This window comes from Pyrus communis, chromosome 5 (assembly GCF_041283825.1).
Source record: "Pyrus communis isolate YQ-2024b chromosome 5, ASM4128382v1, whole genome shotgun sequence".
Classification (NCBI taxonomy): Eukaryota; Viridiplantae; Streptophyta; class Magnoliopsida; order Rosales; family Rosaceae; genus Pyrus; species Pyrus communis.
In genome coordinates this window covers 7,604,158-7,624,652 of record NC_142569.1, presented here as the reverse complement: position 1 = coordinate 7,624,652, position 20,495 = coordinate 7,604,158, and the positions used below count along the sequence as shown (strand labels likewise).

Here is a 20,495-nt window from a genome sequence, read left to right as displayed (position 1 = left end):
AGAAACTTGAATTGGCTTTCTCACCTCTCTTCCCTGTAATATATTAATCTCAATTCCGTTGACCTTCGCAACACAGAAGTCAGTTGACCATAGAATATTAACATGTTTCCTTCGTTATTAGAGTTATATTTATCTTTTTGCCAAATTGAAAGCCTTCCAGTCTCACTACAGAGGATTAACTTGACATCACTTTTGATCCTTGATATGTTGCATAATGGTATTAAATTTCTCAGTTGGTTTTTAATCTTACCAGCCTCATAAAGCTTGATCTGTCCGGGAATAATTTCAGTGGTCCATTTCCAAGTGAATTGGCAAACTTCAAATCTCTGAAATACCTTGATTTATCTTATACTGGCCTAAAAGTTCACAATCCCAAGGGCATTGGAAATTCATGCAAGCTAAAGTTCTTAAGTCTTACACAAAACTATTTGTGGGGCTCAATTCCATAATCCATTGGAAAATTGTCATCCTTAAAAACATTTGACGTGTCTCACAACCAATTTTGTGAAAACTTTCCATCCCATTTGAAATTTCGAAATTTAAAGACTATTGATTTAAGTGATAATCAGTTGGAGGAACCACTCCAACTTTGGTGGTCCAGTAATGTCTCTTCCCTTGATTTTGAAAGCAATCTATTTTTCGGACCTTTTCCTTGGAATATTGACCAGATGATGCCCAATTTGATAGATTTGTATCTTTCTGAGAATCATTTGAATGACACTATTCTTCCTTTTATCTACAACTTGCAACTTGGGTTCTTGCCTCTAAGAAGCAATTAATTTTCTGGAGAATTTTATCATGCATGGAGTGTGGGGATCTATATGTTGTTTGTAGATGTTGGTCACAACAATCTCTCTAGTAATATTCATTGGGGGATATTAAGTTCATTGCAAGTATTAAAGCTAACAACAACAATTTTGGTAGTGAGATTCCTGCTTCCTCGCAAAATTGTTCTAGTTTGTTGAGTATTGATCTTGAAGACAACAATTTAATTGAGAAAACACCTTATGGATAGGAGGATCAAATGAATCCATATTGTATATACTATGATTACGGTCCAACTATTTTAGTAGACGTATTTCCCAGCAACTGTGCAATCTTTGGAGCCTTTATATCTTCGACCTTAGTCACAACAGCCTTTCACGTACTATTCCCATATGTTTAAGTAATTTGACTTCGTTTGTCAATGATTCAAATACATACTCTACTGATTATCTTGAGCAAGCCACACTAACACCAAACGAGAAGAACTTGTGTACAACACGACTCTAGATCTTGTAAAGAGCATTGATCTTTCATCAAAGTATTTACAAGGTAAAATCCCTGAAGAAATAAGTAGCCTGATTCTATTGGCATTTGAATTTGTGTATGAATCAATTGACTGGAAATATCCCTTCCAAGGTCAGAAACTTGCGTTGGCTCAAAACTGCTGATCTCTTACACCACCTCTCGGGATAGATTGGTCAAAGCTTGTCATTTAAAATCTCTTTGTCCCACTTGAACCTATTTTACAACAACTTGTCCGGAAGAAATTATCCTGGAAATCAGTTTTAAACGTTCAATGTTTCGTCTTGTTATATGGAAAGTTCATCGCAAAGTGGTGTTCCCTTCTTAACTAAGTGCCATGGAGATGACACCTTCGTAGCTAAGGATGCAAAAGACAATAATGAAGATGGAAATGATGATAAGTTGTGGTTTCAGGTCATTTTTTGGCTTTTAGACATTTAACCTTCTCTATTGGAGATGACTTTAGTGTAGATACTATCGTTTATTAAAAAAAAAAAACAATAAAATGGAGAAATTGACAACTTGTAATTAAAAATTTATTTAAAACAAAAAATATACAAGAGGACGAATTGCTATTTGCATCATATCTTGGGCACTAAGTTTCTGATTAAAACTCCGACTGCTTGGTATGAAGACCCATTTTCCATCGTAGCAATCCTACTTTTCTCTCTCAACTCTTGCACCCTACCTCTCACCACATTACCACCGTTCATCAACCCCTTTATGCTTCTATCCACCTCCTCTCCCATCACCAAATCACTACCCTCTCTATAATCCAACCTAATCTCAATTGCCAATCCCATTTCCTTCGACATCTCAAAGGCATTCATTTGTTGCTCCGCGTAAATCGGCCACGTGGCAATCGATACACCGTACCACAAGCTCTCCAAAATCGAGTTCCAACCACAATGCGATATGAACCCTTCGATCGATTGGTGGGACAAGATCTTCGCTTGTGGGATCCACCCGCACACCATGCCCAATTCACTCGTCCGCTCCAAGAACCCATTGGGCAACACATCTTCCACGTTCGCGTGGTTGCTTGGGAGATCCAATTGGGACTTGGGCGGCTCACATAATGCCCATAGGAATCGGACCCCGGCACGTTCAAGCCCATATGCTATCTCTCGCACGTGAGGTCCACTGAGATTCCCCATGCTTACAAAGCATAACAACATGACCGATGATGAGGGCTGGTCATCGAGCCACCTGGTGACGCTTTCATATTGGTTTAAATCCTGCTTTTGGGTCGGTTCGTAAAGATCAGAAACCGGCCTAATTGGGTAAACCTGCAGCACTTGACTCGTATCCAACAAGTTAAGTGCATACGACTCCAATTCTCTAAGGCCCTGTTTGGCACACCGGATAAGGCACTGGATAGTACTAATAATATAGAGTACGATGTTTGGTGTCTGTTTGGATTAAATAGCCACCAGATTAAATAATCCGACCCCACCTCCTTTATCCGGCTGATACCCGTTTAGTTATACCGTCCAAAACCTCGGTATTATTTAGTCGGGTGGAAACACTCCTCTCTCGCTCTCTCCATCCCGCATCGCTTGTTCTCTAATCTGAATCCCAGGTTCTTCTCCTCCTCCTTCTCTGTTCCGCCCTCCTGCAACTTCTTCTTCTCCTCCTCCTCCTCCTTTGTTCTGCCCTCCTGCAACTTCTCTGATCACCACAAACGGCGTAAGTGGAGGAAAGAGGACAATGGCGATGGACTGACGAAACTCGAATGGGAGAAGCGAAGTGCTTCAAATGACAAAGAGGTGGAGATTTGAGAGGCTTCAGTGTTGATGGTCTTTGGTGGTCCAGTAATATCTCTTCCCTTGATTTTGAAAGCAATCTATTTTTCAAACCTTTTCCTTGGAATATTGACCAGATGATACGCAATTTGATAGATTTGTATCTTTCTGAGAATCATTTGAATGACACTATTCTTCCTTTTATCTGCAACATGCAACACTTGGGTTCTTGCCTCTAAGGAGCAATTAATTTTCTGGAGAATTTTATCATGCATAGAGTGTGGGGATCTATATGTTGTTTGTAGATGTTGGTCACAACAATCTCTCTGGTAATATTTCCAGTTCATTGGGGGTATTAAGTTCATTGCAAGTATTAAAGCTAACAACAACAATTTTGGTAGTGAGATTCATGCTTCCTCGCAAAATTGCTCTAGTTTGTTGAGTATTGATCTTGAAGACAACAATTTAATTGGGAATCGAAGATAGATCGCTCATAAAGAAAACTTATCCATTCAAGAAATGGTAGGATTAGAAAGGATGATTTTCTTCATATCAAATCATTTTCTATTTCCTTCCAAATGAAAAATCATTCACTTTCACTTTCAATATACCTTTGAAATTGAGAGTTCTCCCTTCCAATCTAATCATGTGTATCAAACAAACCGTACAGGCGAGTAGAAAATCTCACCTTTAGGCCTAAACTCTTTCGGGAAACAATTACCACAATGGCAAGGTTCTTCTAACCCGAAGTTTTATAAGTTATGGTTGAATTTTCTTTTAGTTTAGTTTTTTCAACAGAAAGTCCTAACAGCTTGGGAAAAAACTAATTAAAATTAAAATTTGATTTGTTTGGGTGCGTCAGGCCTAAGAAGTAGTGCAACACGTGGCGACGCATAATAGCTTATTGTAGTAGGCTCTTTCATAAATAAAAAATAATAATTTAATATCATGTAGATCATTGACTCACGTATTAAATATTAAATTGATAAAAACAGATCCTACACTTGATCTAAACGAAAAATCAGAAAAAGGTATGCTTATTCTCTAATAAGAGATTTTTCAGTGTGATCAGAACACGGAATGATATACCACGTGTTACTATATAAATGGTAGGATATGTGTGTTAAAAAATTAATAACTTAAAAAATAAAATTTCACGCTACTTATTTAGAAACACATGGTGTCCCACTCGTGTTCCGGTTATAATTAAAAATTTCTCATTCTCTTATGATGCAACCGATTACTTGCTTAACCTTTTGTAAGTGGCGAGAGTTCTCTTCTTGTGATATCCCCTTACCTTGTCTATGTTGATCGACCTTGTGCAAAGAAATAAATCTCGCGGCCTTGTACGTATTACTAAAACCATTGGGTTCTGGTTGCATATGAGATTAATTAGTACTATGGTCTAGTTGTATTCTTTTTCATTTATAACTGAGAGATCTTAGGTTCAATTCTCGTCAAAGGAAATTTTGAACCACATTATTGTTAGCTCATTGTGAGGCTTAGCTCACCCCCTTCCCCTTAGGCTATCTCCAACCGAATGGGTTAAACATAGCACCATCTAGAATTATAGCCCTGTAAAAAAATATTTTTAAATGAATAGTATCAGGCCATATTCATATACCATTTCCAAACGAAGAGACAAAACATAGCCCTCTCAATAATTTATTAGTTTTAAAGTTTATACTTTAAATTTATTGGTTAATCTAATTAAACTAATGTCGAATGTTTTCAAATCTAACCGTTAAATTTGAATCAATTATTGCAATTGAGAAGTTGAGCACAAAAAAATAGCTAAAAGGGGGGGCTATATGTAGTCAGACAGATGCTTCTTGGCCAAATAATGGTCTGGTAAGCTTCATAGAATTATAGTCTAATCATCGGTTGGAAATAATTTTTTGGACAAATTAGATCATTTTTTGGCTTTTAGACATTTAACATTCTCTATTGGAGATGACTTTAGTGTTAATACTATTGTTTATTAAAAAAAAAAGAACAATAAAATGGAGAAATTGACAACTTGTAATTAAAATTTTATTTAAAACGAAAAAAATACAAGAGGACGAATTGCTATTTGCATCATATCTTGGGCACTAAGTTTCTGATTAAAACTCCGAGGGCTTGGTATGAAGACCCATTTTCCATCAAAGCAATCCTACTCTTCTCTCTCATCTCTTTCACCCTACCTCTCACCACATCACCACCGTTCATCAACCGCTTTATGCTTCTATCCACCTCCTCCCCCATCACCAAATCACTACCCTCTCTATAATCCAACCTAATCTCAATCGCCAATCCCAATTCCTTCACCATCTCAAAGGCATTCATTTGTTGCTCCGCGTAAATCGGCCACGTGGCAATCGGTACGCCGTACCACAAGCTCTCCAAAATCGAGTTCCAACCACAATGCGATATGAACCCTCCGATCGATTGGTGGGCCAAGATCTTCGCTTGTGGGATCCACCCGCACACCAGGCCGAATTCACTCGTCCGCTCCAAAAACCCATTGGGCAACACATCTTCCACGTTCGCGTGGTCGCTTGGGAGATCCAATTGGGACTTGGGCGGCTCACGTAATGCCCATAGGAATCGGACCCTGGCACGTTCAAGCCCATATGCTATCTCCCGCACCTGAGGTCCACTGAGACTCCCCATGCTTCCGAAGCACAACAACATGACCGATGATGAGGGCTGGTCATCGAGCCACCTGATGACGCTTTCATATTGGTTTAAATCCCGCTTTTGGGTTGGTTCGTAAAGATCAAGAACCGGCCCAATTGGGTAAACCTGCGGCACTTGACTTGTATCCAACGAGTCAAGTGCATGCGATTCCAATTCTCTAAAGGTATTCACAACAATACCCTTTGTTTCGGTGTACCTTCGCGCATGGGATAGATACCACGAGTATGCATCTCCCTTCTTATTCAACACGGCTGTAGGCAAAACGAGTGGTGGCACCGAGTTGACAAAACCCGGTATGCTCAACTCGGTGCCCAAGTCAACGAACTCAGCGGGGTTTTGGGCATCCAAGAATGGTAAGTGGAGCATAAAGCTCAGAAAAGTTGCTGGGGAAGCAAAATACAGGTAACAAGGAATGCCAAGTTCGTTAGCAACGTCAATCATGGAAGTACAAAACATGTCAACAAAAAACCCTACAACCTGGTCCGAGTTAGATGATTTTGACTCGGCCGAGTCGGATGACATGAGTTTGGTGATTGCATTCTTTACGTGGCGTTTGTGGTTTTGTATGAGTAGGGATATGTAGCCCATGGTGGACCTGTACTGGTCCGGCGAGGGTGGGTCCACCGGAGGCAGGGGGAGGAAGGTGATGCTAGTTGACGTGGCAACACGGGATTGGATGTAAGCGTTGACGATGGGCCTTTGGGACATGGTGATGATGAGGATGGTGGCGTGTAAACGACGGTCATGATTGACAAGGAGCTGAGCAAACTCGACGAGTGGAACAAGGTTTCCGATTCCAGGAGTTGAGATGAAGACTATATGAGATTTGGCCATGGTGATTGTTTTGCTCTATGGTTTTGTTTGGTGGTGTTATCTTTTCTTGTGAATTTTGATCCATATATAAATAGGACCTTAAATAATATATAATCGGAACGAATACTTTGGAATCGTAAAATACTCACAGCAGGATGCTTCAATTCATCACTTGTTGACAAGAAAATAGGTCGAAAGTAGGCCCATTAATTTGGAATTACATGCTCCATTATTGTACCAATTAGCCTGCCGGAAATATATATAAGATCGTAATGAATAAGTAACAAATAAGATAAAGTGTAATGATAAAGAGACCAATTATTTACATCGAATTTAGTAAATTATATGACGTGGTTGTTAATGATTGGATAATTACTTAACTTTTGTTTAACGTGTTTATTTTTATTGATAACACATCTATAGTTTACAAATTTGATTTAGAAAATTAGTCTACTTAGCTTTACTCTAAGATAAATATTCTTCTATAGAAAACAAATGAAATATCATATTACCACTTTTAGTGAAACTATAATACTAAAAGGGATGGATTTAGTATAAAATCAAGAGAAGTGCTTATTGGAATATTTAGTTCATAAACAATTCACATTTTGCTTCGTCACTCTTTATGAGAGAGAATTTAATCCACCCTTTTCTTTTGACGAAATACCAGTTTAGGTTAATATATTATCTTATATATAAGAAAATTTGATTTTGTTATAAACAACAAAAATTTAAGGTTCCTTTCAATAATCACTTTATATTTTTGTTTAGTTTTCATTTGTTGTGATAGGGATAGAGAGAAAATATATGTAAGAATATGAGAAAGGGCTGAAAGAGATAATGCACATGGGGAGAAATTAAGAAGGGTAGATAGATGGAGAAAGGAGGGAGAAATGAAGAAGAATGTGGGAAACAAAACTAGAAAAGAAAACCTTTAGGTTTCCTTTCATATATAATTGTTTTTACTTATTTCATGTATATTTATTCCTGTTCACTCCCACCACTCTTTTTCTAGGTGAAAATAAAAGACCAAGCGATATTAGCTATTCGTCCACAATCATGTGCAAGCGATACCTACTCCTGTTCGAAGGGGAAGAGATTGTTGCATCAAGAAACCCTTGGCTCGTCCCCCTCTACCAATTTTTATTAATAGAATAACAAGAAATGAAGGAAAAAAAGAAAGCTCTTAGACATGTATATATACAAGCCGCAAACTTCACGATTGACGACTACCGAATCATAAGCCTAGCTATAATGCAACTCTATAAGAAGCTAACTTATATATCTGCAGTTAGGCTACCTTCATGAAAATATATGTACATAATGAAACTCGTTTGACAAAGACGCTATAATCAATAACTCCAATCAACAACCAAAAAGCGAAACACTATAGTTGGAGCCTTGTATATGGGGTGAAGAAAGTATATAACTTTTTTCTATCTATAGGACCTTCAAGTTAGGAACACTAACCATAATTCGTGGACGGGAAAAAAAGACAACAGAGGAGAAAATTTTCATTGTGTCAGGAACACGTGTGGTACATAACGTGTTATTATGTCAGTGGTGAAAAGTTTTATTCTTTAAGTTGTTAATTTCATAACATTAGTATCTCACCAATTGTATAACAAAAGTATCTCACCACTTTAATTTGCACGATTGCATGAAGTAAATAAACGAAAGGAGAGTATTTTTCTAATTGTTGTTTCCTACATTGTCCTTCATTCACACCTCCTACCGACCTCCACCTCTGCTCATTCCTTATTTCTCTCTTGTATTTCTCCTGTATTACTAACAAAAAATGGAAACTAAAACTTATAACTTGCCCTAAAATCTTTATGAACTTGAGGTCAGGAAACGTGAGACAATTGACATGTGAGTGATCAAGTGCAGGATAGGTAACACAAGCCAATTCAATGTATCTCATTTCAATTCCTAACTTCAATTTAACTTTTCTATTAAACCCATATGGCTGAAAATGTTGTATCTTGTGTCTTTGGAGCCTAGTTGAACTCTTACAAGGCCTAAAGGGAAAAATATTGCACCTGCTCCTGCCATTGTCAGGGAAAGAGAGCTAGCTAGATGAATTTTAACCATAGTAAGGGCTAGTTTGATACTGCTGTGCTTTGAAAAAAAAAAAAAAAATTGTTACTGATGTGCTGTGGAAATAAACAGCTGTGAAATAAAGTAGTAATGTGTTTGGTAAACTATAGTTGTAAAAGTACTTTTGGCAAAAAAAACAATGTTATAGTGTTTGGTAAATTTTTATGTAAAACAACTGTGATTTTGTAAAATAACCAAAAGGGCATAGTACTAGATGTGCTATTAATTTAATTGCTTGATAGTTTTTTTGGGTCAACACAATATAGTACTAGATGTACTATTAATTAAACATACTTTGCTGTTTTTAAAATATTCATATCTTGATTTATATATATTCTAAATACTAATTAGTACCACAAATTACTTAAAAATATCAAAATCTTTTAAACTAAATATGATAACATCTTCACTACTAATTTTTTGCTATTTCAGCTAGCCAAATGACAAAAACTCCAATAACTAATCAATTTATCTTAAGCATCTCCAACAGTAATGGTTATTTTAACATAAAAATTTGAACTAGTTTATTATTTAAAATCCCCATCTTTTTATGTTTTATTATCATAATTAAAAGGGAACCAGCCCGCTATCTTTCCAGAAGCACCTCTCAAACTCTCTTTCTCTCACATGTCTCTCATTCCTTTCCCTTTCTCGTCATTTCTGCCTTCTTCCCATTTCACATTTTCTTTCTCAATCTTCCTATCTCCATGTGATCTCTTTCTTTCTCAATTGAAATCCTAAAAAAAATTTCCTCCGTGTTGGATGGTTCATTGGCGGGTCAGATTGTAGGCTCAAAACCGGGTCGATAATGGAGGAGAGGGGCATAGGATAGCTCTGCTTGGTCTGAAAGTTCAAGGTCTGCCACTCCAAGGTCTTGAAGTACGGCCTCACAATCTTGAACGACTTCAAAAAAATATCTAGTCTCAGCATGGAAGGTGAGTCTTTGAGCTTCGGATTTTTGGTAATTCCATCTGGGTTTTTTGTTAGTTCAATTGGGTTGTGGGGATATTACCATCAGAGATAGACGAGATATCAACATCGAGAAAGGCATCTGGCGCAATCGTGGACAAAGAGGGTTGGTGTAATCTTGCCCACTGCATCACCGCCTTGACTCTGAATGATTCCAAAACAGCTCATCGAAAATAATGGAAGATGATAAAAGCATGTTGTATGATTGTAAATTATTTAATTGCTTAAGGTCATTTTGGGTACGGGAAAGTTTCATTAAAGGCTCAGCGCCTCTTGGAAAAGAGGTTTGTGCAGAAGCTGAAAAGCTGGCTTTTGCTGCTTTAAACTTTTAGTTTTTTTTTCATCCAAAACTATGAAAAAAAAAAGTTGATTATAAGACGTTACCAAACCCTGGAAAGATCCCAACTTTTTTTTATAGCCACCTTTAAAAAAATTTAAGCAGTACCAAACTAGTACTAAATCCATCCATGAAGATATAAGATATAGCTTTCATCAAAAACCATTATAAATAAATAAATGTAGTGTAATTTCAAATCTGACTCATCTGCTCTAAACAAAAGTTGCATTGGAGTATTTGTATTCATTAATTTATGTATTTTCTGACTAAAAAGGGTTTATCATGATATTTCTGTTTCTTTAGTTTTGACTTTGTGTCATATGAAGTGAAAACTGATTTAACGAACTAATAAGCATGCCATTCATCAAGAGCCTAGAAACCTTCAGCAGCAGATGACATGGATGGATGTGAACCAACTCTCCCACAGAACCATCACTACAAGAAGATTGGACATGAGTTCTGCAATCTGACTCGGTAATTAATCAACTTTTGAAAGCTTACTATAAATAAATAAAACTATTGGATGATTGTTTTTTCACTGATTTTTTTCTTAATCACATTCAATATTGAAAGAAACACTAATTATACTTTAATTTTGGTTTAGAACCTCTCTAAACGACTGACTACTCCACTAGCTAGCTAGCTCAAGGAAGAAACCCTAATTATACTTTAATTTTGGAAAGAAAGAACATCTATAAATGGATACTTATTTAGCGTAGATTTCTTGAAGATAATTGTGTTTTGATATCTCTCTCCCATAAATAAAGTAAGCTCCATGAAATTTTGGGCAAGTCAAAGTGCCAAACCAAACCAGATACAAATGAGGAACCGAGACCAAACTAGCTAGCTAGCTAGCTAAAGGAAGAAACATTGACATGAGAGAGAGCGAGAGAGAGAGAGAGAGAGAGAGAGAGAGAGAGAGAGAGAAAGAGAGATGAGTAGTACTGTACTGACCTGCTGGGTTGCTTGAAGGGAAAACACAATTGCCAAATAGAGGAGTTAGCCTTTTTCTAAATATGGAAGTTTCTTGAGGGAAGAAATAAATTTCCAAATATGAGCGACCCAACTTTTTCCATCTTTGAAGCATTAATTCTGAGACAAATGATAATACTATACAGATTGACGTAAACAAGACATGGTGATTGTTCTGACTCAGATTTGCTTCTCTTAACAAAACCAAGCAAAAGCCGAAGGGCTACGGAAAGAGAATATTATGACTCGAAGAAAGGAGAAAGGAGTCGTCAGAAGGAGCAGATTACACAGCTTCTTTACAGTAAGTGCAATTAATATTAAATTATAATTATTATAATTATATATAATTTGAAGCAAATTTGTGAAGCCTCAAGGGTCTTCGAAATAAAGTATTTCGTTGTTCACGCCGATGTGTACGACTACTGCAACAAAACCCATCAATGAGATTGGATTGGACATATGATCTGACAAAGTCTTTGTGTCATACACCACCTGCGTTTAGGGTTGCATGATGTCTTTGCCACCAAGTGAACAGTCTGTATGATAATACCAACTTATCCAAATACTGTTAAAAGAATTACGTACTCAATTATGTTCCTTACAATAAGCTTGTTTTCGTTGAATATAGTGGTCCTTAATGTAGTCGTAGTGTACAACTACAATTAGATAAGTCATTTAGGCGAATTACATCAAGAAGTTTCAAATGTGATGAGTTTAGTTAAAGTCGTAGATTTTTTTTAGGTTCTTGTTGTTTTAGTAACATGTCAGTATGATGACATTCAGAAGAGATGCATGTGTAATCCATATGCATATATGGACATGGTGTGAGATTTGAGTTTGTCACATGGTCAGAAATGTACAATTTGAGTTCGGTGTAAAGAAATTACGATTCAGTGTTTCTGTCCGAAAGATGGGTGTGTTTCATGAACTTAAGGGTTCGATATCAACTAAATCAAGATTCAAATTGACACTTTTTTTGTCAAAATTCAAATTGACACTTCAGATAAGAGAAAAGTTTGTATGCATCAATGTATTTCTTACTTTGAGTTGTTCATATATCTTTTATTATGCGATTTGAGGATCTACATGTGGGGAAATTTTTCATTGTAACGGGAATACGAGTGGTACACTACGTGTTTTTAGGTAAGTGGTGGGAAATTTTATTTTTTAAGTTATTAACTTTTTAACACACAAGTCCCACCATTTATATAGTAACACATGGTGTACTACTTCATATGTCGGTCACACTGAAAAATCTCTCCTGCATGTGTGCACTTTTCCCTTTAACCCGGGTCTAGCTAAAGGTTCTAGACTCCTAGATTGTACGTTCGAGGTCTATGGTTCAGGAAGGGAGTTGAATCTATCATTTTGGTGGATTCGGGTTTGAAGTTCAAGGCGGAAGTAAACGATAATGGTCTCGGGTCAACTAGGGTTTGAGTTGTTTGTAGGTTGAAGTTTGGTTGTCTATGTCTCATGTGTTGATTAACGTTCTCCTATGTTTAAGGAGGATCGGGAGCTTAAATTTCACAAATACAACTGTTGAATGTGATATAATATGAGACTTTACGGTGCTTACATATATTTAATACAATAAATATATGATCGTTAAGATGATGATTGTTTTAAATATATGTATATACTGTAGCCAAATCCTTTATATTAGATTTTAAACTCCAAAATATGAAACCTAAATTCTCAAGTTTCATCTTATGTTTCTAACTAAAAGACTATGACAATATGTGATTATAAATCTCATTATAAAATTAAATTTCATCTCCAAACGCATCTAATACCTGGTGATATACTTTTTTCTTACACGATTCAAGCTCTGCTAAATTAATTCTCTTTAACATGTTTACTTTTCAGTGTTTATCCATAGGAACAAAGATTCTTTTCCCTTCTAATCTCTCTCTTCTTACCTCTCCTCATACTTGAACGGTTACGGTTAAGTCACGTCAACATCTTGCATTGATTTTTTTATAGAGACAATGAGACAAAAAAAACAGCGTATGAAAGGAAAAGAGGAAATGGGATGAAAATAAAAAAGAAGAGAATCCTACTCATCTGCTTACTGTTACCGCTACACATACAAATCATTCTTCATGGTGCATGCTTGTCCGATCCCTTAGGCTTAGAGGCTTCCAACTCGTGGAAAGTTGATTTGGTTGCATTCACTTTGAGGATGTCGTACTTGTACTGTGAACCACTGTTCTAAAAATTCTAGACTAACGTTCCCTAGGCGCTAGACGGCTAGCCACCGTCCCATTTAATGATTAGGCGATTGAAAATTAAGAAAGAGCGTTTAGATCAGCTGAGGCGCCCGTCCAAAACCGCCTAGGCACCCGCATACGTTGCAACTCACTTAGACAGAAAATAGATAACTTTCATTATGCATTTAATTTTTTTTTCAATAAATTGTAAGAGACTTGTTGAATACTTAAATGAGGACACACTAAATGTTTGTTCCCCATGTTTTCATTATGTTCCAATACTTCATAATACATATGTCATTCTATTTTGTAGTTTATGATGAAATCATATATATTTTAAGTATAAACAGACACTTATTTACACAAAATATAATGAATTTACTTAAATCCGCTTAGTCCGCCTAGGCATCCGTCTAGACTCCTAAGCGCTAGGCTCCAGCCTGCCGCTTAACTGGCGCTTAGCGTTTTTTAGAATCTTGCTATGAACGATCACCGGTTTTAATGCTAAGGTTCCGACTTCTGTTGCCTTGCACTTTTCCTCTCTCTCTCTCTCTCGAAATTACACATGTCTCAGGAACCTCGGCTTTGACAAAACAACACCAATTTGACTGATGCATCCATCAGAATCACCGCTCAGGAAAAGGAATACAAAAGAAACCAATTTGCAAAAGATAAAAACAGTGCACATTAAAGAGATCATCCAAAACAAACGCAAGCCCCTTTAGCTATTTTGGGCACTACCTTTTAACGATTTTCACACATTCATTTTCTTTGTATATGCATCTCTCTTTATTTTTCGTCCATAAATCAAATAAAATAAAAGATAATCAAAGAATAAAAATATGTAGAGATGTGCAAAGAAAGAAACAAAATGTGCATATATCAATTTTCTAAAAAAAGGTTATATCCCCAAAGGTTTCTTCTATATAAGAAGTGAAGTTTCAGCTCCCTTCTCCTAGCCTTCAAACCCTTCACTCCAATCCCATGAAAGTTAACAACAAACCACCCTTCAGGTGACTGCCATCAGCTGCCTCTCTTGCAGTTCTTTCTTCTTCTCCCAGTAGAAACCCATGCCTTCTCCAAAACCGACCTGAGAGATTTTCCAGTTTTATGTTCACATCTTCCAAAACAAAATTCGCACTGCTTGTGAAAAAAGTAAGCTTGCATGTAAGCACTTATTTCCCAAATTAGCACTCTTCAATTCCCTCCAATTTCTTTGCTTTCGTTCCACTCAACACGTACTAAATTTAGAGGCATATTTTACTTATAAGCCCTTGTCATCGTCCTACACAAAAATGGAAGCTTTTCATCCTTCTCTCACATTTCCCTTCTCCTACACCTTCACTACTACTACTAGTGCACTTGGTGGTGTCATTGCTGAAAACATCGACACATCATGTCCTAATCCATGGATGGATGCTAGGATATGGAGCAAGCTCCCCCACCGGCTCGTCGACCGTGTCATCGCCTTTCTCCCACCGCCGGCCTTTTTTCGCGCTCGATGTGTCTGCAAGAGGTGGTATGCCCTCTTGTTCTCCAACACCTTTCTCCAACTCTACCTCGAAGTGTCTCCGCGCCGTCATTGGTTCCTCTTCTTCAAGAACAAGAGCCTCAATGGAAGCTACATATACAGGAACAACAACAATGGAGGAAACAATGGTGACAGCAACAGGGGTGATACTAATTGTGAAGGTTATCTTTTTGATCCTTATGAAATTGCATGGTACCGCCTTTCGTTCGCTTTGCTCCCCTCCGGCCTTTCCCCTGCTTCATCTTCCGGCGGTTTAATCTGTTGGATTTCGGACGAGGCTGGCCCGAAGACTCTCATTCTATGCAACCCAATTGTTGGTACTGTGTCTCAGTTGCCTCCTACTCTAAGATCAAGACTCTTCCCTTCCATAGGGTTGAGTGTCAGCCCTACATCCATTGATGTAACTGTTGCTGGAGACGACTTGATCTCTCCATACGCTGTGAAAAACTTGACTGCCGAGAGCTTCCATATAGACGCAGGTGGGTTTTTTTCGCTGTGGGGAATCAATTCTTCCCTCCCAAGGCTCTGCAGTTTCGAATCAGGTCAAATGGTTAATGTTCAAGGAAGATTCTACTGCATGAACTACAGCCCTTTCAGTGTCTTAGCCTATGACGTGGCAGCAAACAATTGGTGGAAGATTCAGGCCCCCATGAGAAGGTTCCTGAGGTCTCCAAGCTTGGTGGAGAGCAGGGGGAAGCTGCTTTTAGTTGCTGCAGTTGAGAAGAGCAAGCTCAACGTGCCGAAAAGCTTGAGGATTTGGGGGTTGCAGGCTTGTGGAACAACTTGGGTTGAGATTGATAGGATGCCTCAGCAGCTCTATGTGCAATTTACTGACCTGGAGAATGGGAGTGGGTTCCAGTGTGTTGGACATGGAGAGTTCATCACCATCATGATTCTGGGTTCGGACAAGGCGTTGCTGTTCGATATGTGCAGGAAGAGGTGGCAGTGGATTCCACCGTGCCCTTATGTTCATGCTGGGGTTGATGGGGACTTGCATGGCTTTGCTTATGAACCCCGGCTCGCTACGCCGGTCACTGGGCTGCTTGATCAGCTGACTACAATTCCGTTCCAGGCTTTCAGTGCTTAGGAGGGTTCAAGTTGCAATGTGATCTAAGTATGTAGCCGTAGGAAAAGCAGCGGTTGTGATGTGGGAGTTGGTAGGTTTGGAGTAATCTGCTACTTGTTATAGTTTGAAGTAATCTGCTATGTATTTTGTCAGTCTCTTCTACCTAGTGTATGAAATGAGGAGATAGTCTGCATAACTATTGTGATAAATGTAGTAATATTTCCTGGAATTAACTACAAGATTGAAGCCAAGTTTTTTTTTTTTTTTTTTTTTTTCTTATTATTATTATTTTTTTATTGCAACCGATATTTACACTAGGGTCCAGGTAATTTCGGCTAAACCACCCAATAGACCGATGAAAATAACGAAGTATCAGACTCACCATTTCTGAAAGACTCACCATTTCTGAAAGTCGAAGTTAAGGCCTTTCATTTAGAAATAGAGAAAAATACCACTTTAGGTAAAAGGGGAATGTTTTAAAGCTTCTCTTTCCTGCTCGGGATTACCACTAGGATGAAGTTTGTGCCGTTTCCGAGATCTATCATATTTTTTCCGTTCTTAAGCTGCTGTTTCAACTGTTAATCATATTGATCAACAAGATTTCGAAGCATGAAACGAATGATTTGTTGAGTATAAAAACTGACAGTCAGCCCTGACTAGGTATTCTTCCTCTATTACCTGGGAATGGGGACATAATACATATACGCGATGAGTGAGATATTCACATGGAGATACACGGTTCTTTAAACCCTAAACTCGTGACTTTGCAATACGCGGTTCAAATGAAAGTGAAACATTGCCAAGAGTCCAGGGCAGAGACTCCATTTCCGTACAAACAAGCATGGAGGGTGCGGCGCATACAAATCAATTCCTGTACTCCTTTTACACATGTTGAATTTTACAATTCCACAAGCAAAGTACAAAGATGGATATACAAGGAAAAAAATTGTTAGTCTATAAAGAGGAAAGATTTCATATCAAAAGACTCGCTATTGTACATTCTCAAAATTTCGGGACTAATGTGTTTGCCTGCCAAGTTGGAGTCTTCCAGTTATTCGTCACCCTCCTCCATCCCCAAATTAAAGCTGATACATTTCTGCCACTCAAAGCTACTACTCTGGATGGCCTTCATAAAGTTGATGAAACTTCCTTTATATACACTTCAAAATAGGGTGGATCAAAATGTCGCGACTTTTTACATTCAATTTCATTCACCAAACTTGTTGTAAGTCTGACCTTACAAATAAGGCGTGCTTACATCTCCTGATGGATCGTATCCCTTCTTGACATTCAACTTGATTTTCCAATGTATCATTTAAGTCTAACCTGGAGAATGAGATGAAGATCCCTCTTGAAGATGGACCGTAGCTCCTCATTAGCTTCCATGCCAATTCTCCTGTTTCAGAAGCATGTATTCAATTCAAATTGGCTCGTGTTAAAAGCAAAGTGATTCCAATATGCTAGGACTTCAGTATTTACCCTATTTTATTGCCCTTCTTTCCTACAAGGATCTTGCGTTGACTTAATTTGTTCGTGATAAGATGCTGTTCAATCCGAAGAGAGCCATCTCGCAACTCCTTCCAGTCCATCAACCGGTGTTCAATAGTGTATGGGATTTCCTAAAACAAGCACAAGTTGCCATTATTGAAGATTCTCAAATTGCTTATTAATTCATACCTTGGGAATGAAAATATAACCAGACAGAAATGATAGTCTCAAAGTAATTTGAAACAGAAACTGAAGATCTACCTGATGCACATGGTCTAACAATCTTTCTCGGACAACTTCTAATGATATATTCTTCATAACTTCCTCAGTCATGATCAATGGATCTTCATCCCAAGATCGTTTAACAGCCTATACATAAAAAAACCACTGAAGAACTGAGGATATAGTGGACAATGGTAACATTGGCTAGAAAGATAATCAGATTCATGTAAACCAGGCATATCTTGAAAAACTCTTTCCAACCGAAACATACATCTAAAAAAGGCCTTCGTAACAGAATATTTTTGACAGGTAAATGTCACAGGAAATTATCACAATGATGACAATACTAAAAAGCTCACATGCCTGATCCATCAAATATTGAGTAAGATCTTTCACTCCGGAGCCCTTCAGACCAGAAATCATGAAATGCCTACAAGGTTAAGAAAGAAACAGATGGTCAGATATACTATCAAGATCCGTGGTCAAAAAGAGAAAACACACCATCTTTGATTCTGAACAAGTAAAATCCACCTTTCATAACCAGGAAGATCTTTGAATTCCTCAGCAACCTTTAACAAGTCTTTCTTCTTCTCAACCAAATCAACCTTGTTCATACACAAAATTCTCTTTTGTACCGGGTGTGGTAGTGCTCCCATACGCTTGATCAATCCTATAACCCTTACATCAGGCCTATATAAATGATAATACAAAGAAACAGGTGATTAGGGACCAAAAATACTGAAACAGGGATGAAATTTGGAAAAAAGGGGGAGTGATGGCATATAGAGCAAGCCGATCAACAAAATGTTAATAAACTTGAGTGATATATGTACAAGAAGTCAAATGGGAAACAAGCAATAACTATGTGTTTCCCCAACAAGGCACGGAATGAGGATAATGGCTGAAATTTACAAAAAAAAAAAAATTGCACTCTTCTCAAAAGCGAAAAACATTTGCCCAAATGGAATCCACCTGCCATATATGTCTAGATCTGATGCTTATGTTTGTTTCATGCATAATATGGTACAGGATATCAAATGGAATGGATTACTAACCTGGTAAGATGCCTATGGACGTCGAAAATAACTATGAGCACATCGTATAAAGTAACCGAGCTCCAAGCACTTTCTACTCGAACCTTAAAATCCTTATAAGGACATCCCTTGTTGCTTAATGTAAGACCTGGAGTATCAAAGAAACACTGCACAGGCATACATGAAGACAGTCAATAAATGTCATATGATTCAATTTTTGTGCTCCAGTCAGTGAGGAGAAAACATACTAATAACATGTCTATACATCAATAGATGAAAGTAACTATGAGAAAATAATATGCAAAGATCACCCATCACCTTTACCTTTCATGTATCAAACACTCTCATCACTAGATGAAAGTAAGTGTTGCAAGCTCATCAGATTGTTTTTTGTGCAATAATTTCATAAATAAAGAACTGGGATAAAGAAATTAACTGCATATTGATTGTGAATAATTTTCAGAGCTCATTTGGACATAAAATAAATTAATCAGAAAACATTCCCAGTCCAGAGAAGCAGGTTGATTATAAACTATAAACAAGAAACATACAATTTGTGTGTCTCCTTTTGTCATAACTCCTAATACTTCATGAGTAGTGGTGTTTGTCTTCCGTGAAACAGCAGAAACCTTTGTCCCAACCTATAAGAAATGCAGAGAACGTATGATAAATATGTCATCATAAAGGTTCTGGTGACATCAAAGGCCAGTAAAAGTAAAAGCTTAGATCACATGATATTGTAAAAAATATTACAACAAATCATTTTGTATCCTACAAAGGACATCAAAGATTCAAGTTTAAGAACAAAGTATAATCTCCAAAGCCAATACATATCTCAAATAGAGAATTCTCGCAAGCTTTTTCATTTCCCTCTAAAGAATTTTTTTTTATTGGGACAACTTCAGACACATTAAAAAGCTCAAGCATGTTTTGGCCTCAACAACTATTTGATATCTATCTGACCAAAGTGCAGTGAGCATGAAACAGATATTGATCGGGGAAATTAGGCAGATTGTGCCATATCCATGGTCAGTACAAACATAATCCTGAGCAACATAGACGGACCCTACTTGCCACAAAATATTAAACCACAGTCGATTAAGCAAATGAAAGAATACATAACACAAAACTTTACCAAAATCCCTTCCAATGAAACAATTATCAAAAACCATAAACAACACTCAATACAATCATTGACTTCACCAACCCCATGTTCAACAATTCATCAAAACCCCCATTAAATGAAACATCTTTAAACAATAAGATCCAAAAGAACAAACCATGTAATTAGTCAGAGCAGACTTTCCGGCATTCGGGGCACCAATTATCCCAACAGACAGCGCCTTTTGGTCCTCTTCCTTCACCATTTCCTCCTCCTGCTCCCCTGATTCCTCATCATCTGCGCGCTCCAGAGCCGCCTCGAGAAGCGCCTTAGCGAGCACTCTGCTCTTTTGCTCCTCCTCTTCCTCCAAACGCCTCAAATTTTCCTTCTGGGTGTCCACCCCAATCAATTTATCAGCTTTTGATCGGTACTTGTTGTCCCAAGTCGGCTTCCTAGGGGTTTCGGGCTTAGAATCCGAACCAATGGATGGCATGGCGTAATGGGTACTGTCGAAAACCGAGTCTGAACCATTTTCGGAGTCTGAGAAAGATGGGTTGTGGCCAGAATCGTCCTCTTGCGGCTGAGCTACGTAAAACCGGTGGAAGAAGGAGGCTGGGTTTAATGGGGTTTTGCCGGGTTTTGAAGAGAGGGTTCTCAGAACTCTCAAAGCTTTCATCTCAGCTGCTGATACCGAGTATCAAGTGACAGAGACAAAGGGTGTGCGCGCGCGGGTGAGATCTGAGGTTTTAGGGGTTTTAGCCTAGAGCCTTGTCTAGTCTCTCTGTAGACGATCACTCCTCTTTAGACCATTAGCATGGCTGCATGAGTAGTATTATTCACATACTTTTTTGTTTATTTTTATTCATTAATCTTTAATTTTTTTGATCCGACGACCACAAATTCAAATAACTGCATGAGATAAAAATGAATATGAATA

General features: G+C 37.8%; 3 protein-coding genes, 1 non-coding gene and 1 pseudogene across 4 annotated transcripts; 1 reads left to right on the top strand and 4 right to left on the bottom strand.

The window, feature by feature from the left end:
* Positions 1-1,801: 1,801 nt before the first annotated feature.
* LOC148696667 (UDP-glycosyltransferase 43 pseudogene) lies at positions 1,802-3,211 on the bottom strand (annotated as a pseudogene).
* A 669-nt stretch (positions 3,212-3,880) lies between these two features.
* On the bottom strand, positions 3,881-4,067 carry LOC137727163 (U2 spliceosomal RNA). The gene has a single exon (XR_011067736.2). It is a non-coding gene; the product is annotated as a U2 spliceosomal RNA (small nuclear RNA).
* Positions 4,068-5,044: 977 nt separating this feature from the next.
* On the bottom strand, positions 5,045-6,871 carry LOC137726590 (UDP-glycosyltransferase 43-like). The gene has a single exon (XM_068465525.2). It carries the CDS (start codon positions 6,546-6,548, stop codon positions 5,112-5,114), a length of 1,437 nt encoding a protein of 478 aa, XP_068321626.2. The 5' UTR covers positions 6,549-6,871; the 3' UTR covers positions 5,045-5,111.
* A 7,099-nt stretch (positions 6,872-13,970) lies between these two features.
* LOC137724316 (protein UNUSUAL FLORAL ORGANS) lies at positions 13,971-15,972 on the top strand. Its single transcript, XM_068463061.2, has one exon. It carries the CDS (start codon positions 14,411-14,413, stop codon positions 15,731-15,733), a length of 1,323 nt encoding a protein of 440 aa, XP_068319162.2. The 5' UTR covers positions 13,971-14,410; the 3' UTR covers positions 15,734-15,972.
* A 517-nt stretch (positions 15,973-16,489) lies between these two features.
* Positions 16,490-20,361, bottom strand: LOC137726780 (GTP-binding protein ERG). The gene is made up of 8 exons (XM_068465739.2): positions 19,737-20,361; positions 19,008-19,097; positions 18,478-18,623; positions 17,954-18,112; positions 17,786-17,852; positions 17,462-17,569; positions 17,192-17,331; positions 16,490-17,108 (listed from the first exon to the last, which is right to left on the bottom strand). The coding sequence occupies exons 1-8, from the start codon at positions 20,232-20,234 to the stop codon at positions 17,024-17,026; spliced, it is 1,293 nt and encodes a 430-aa protein (XP_068321840.2). The 5' UTR covers positions 20,235-20,361; the 3' UTR covers positions 16,490-17,023.
* Between the last annotated feature and the right edge of the window lie 134 nt (positions 20,362-20,495).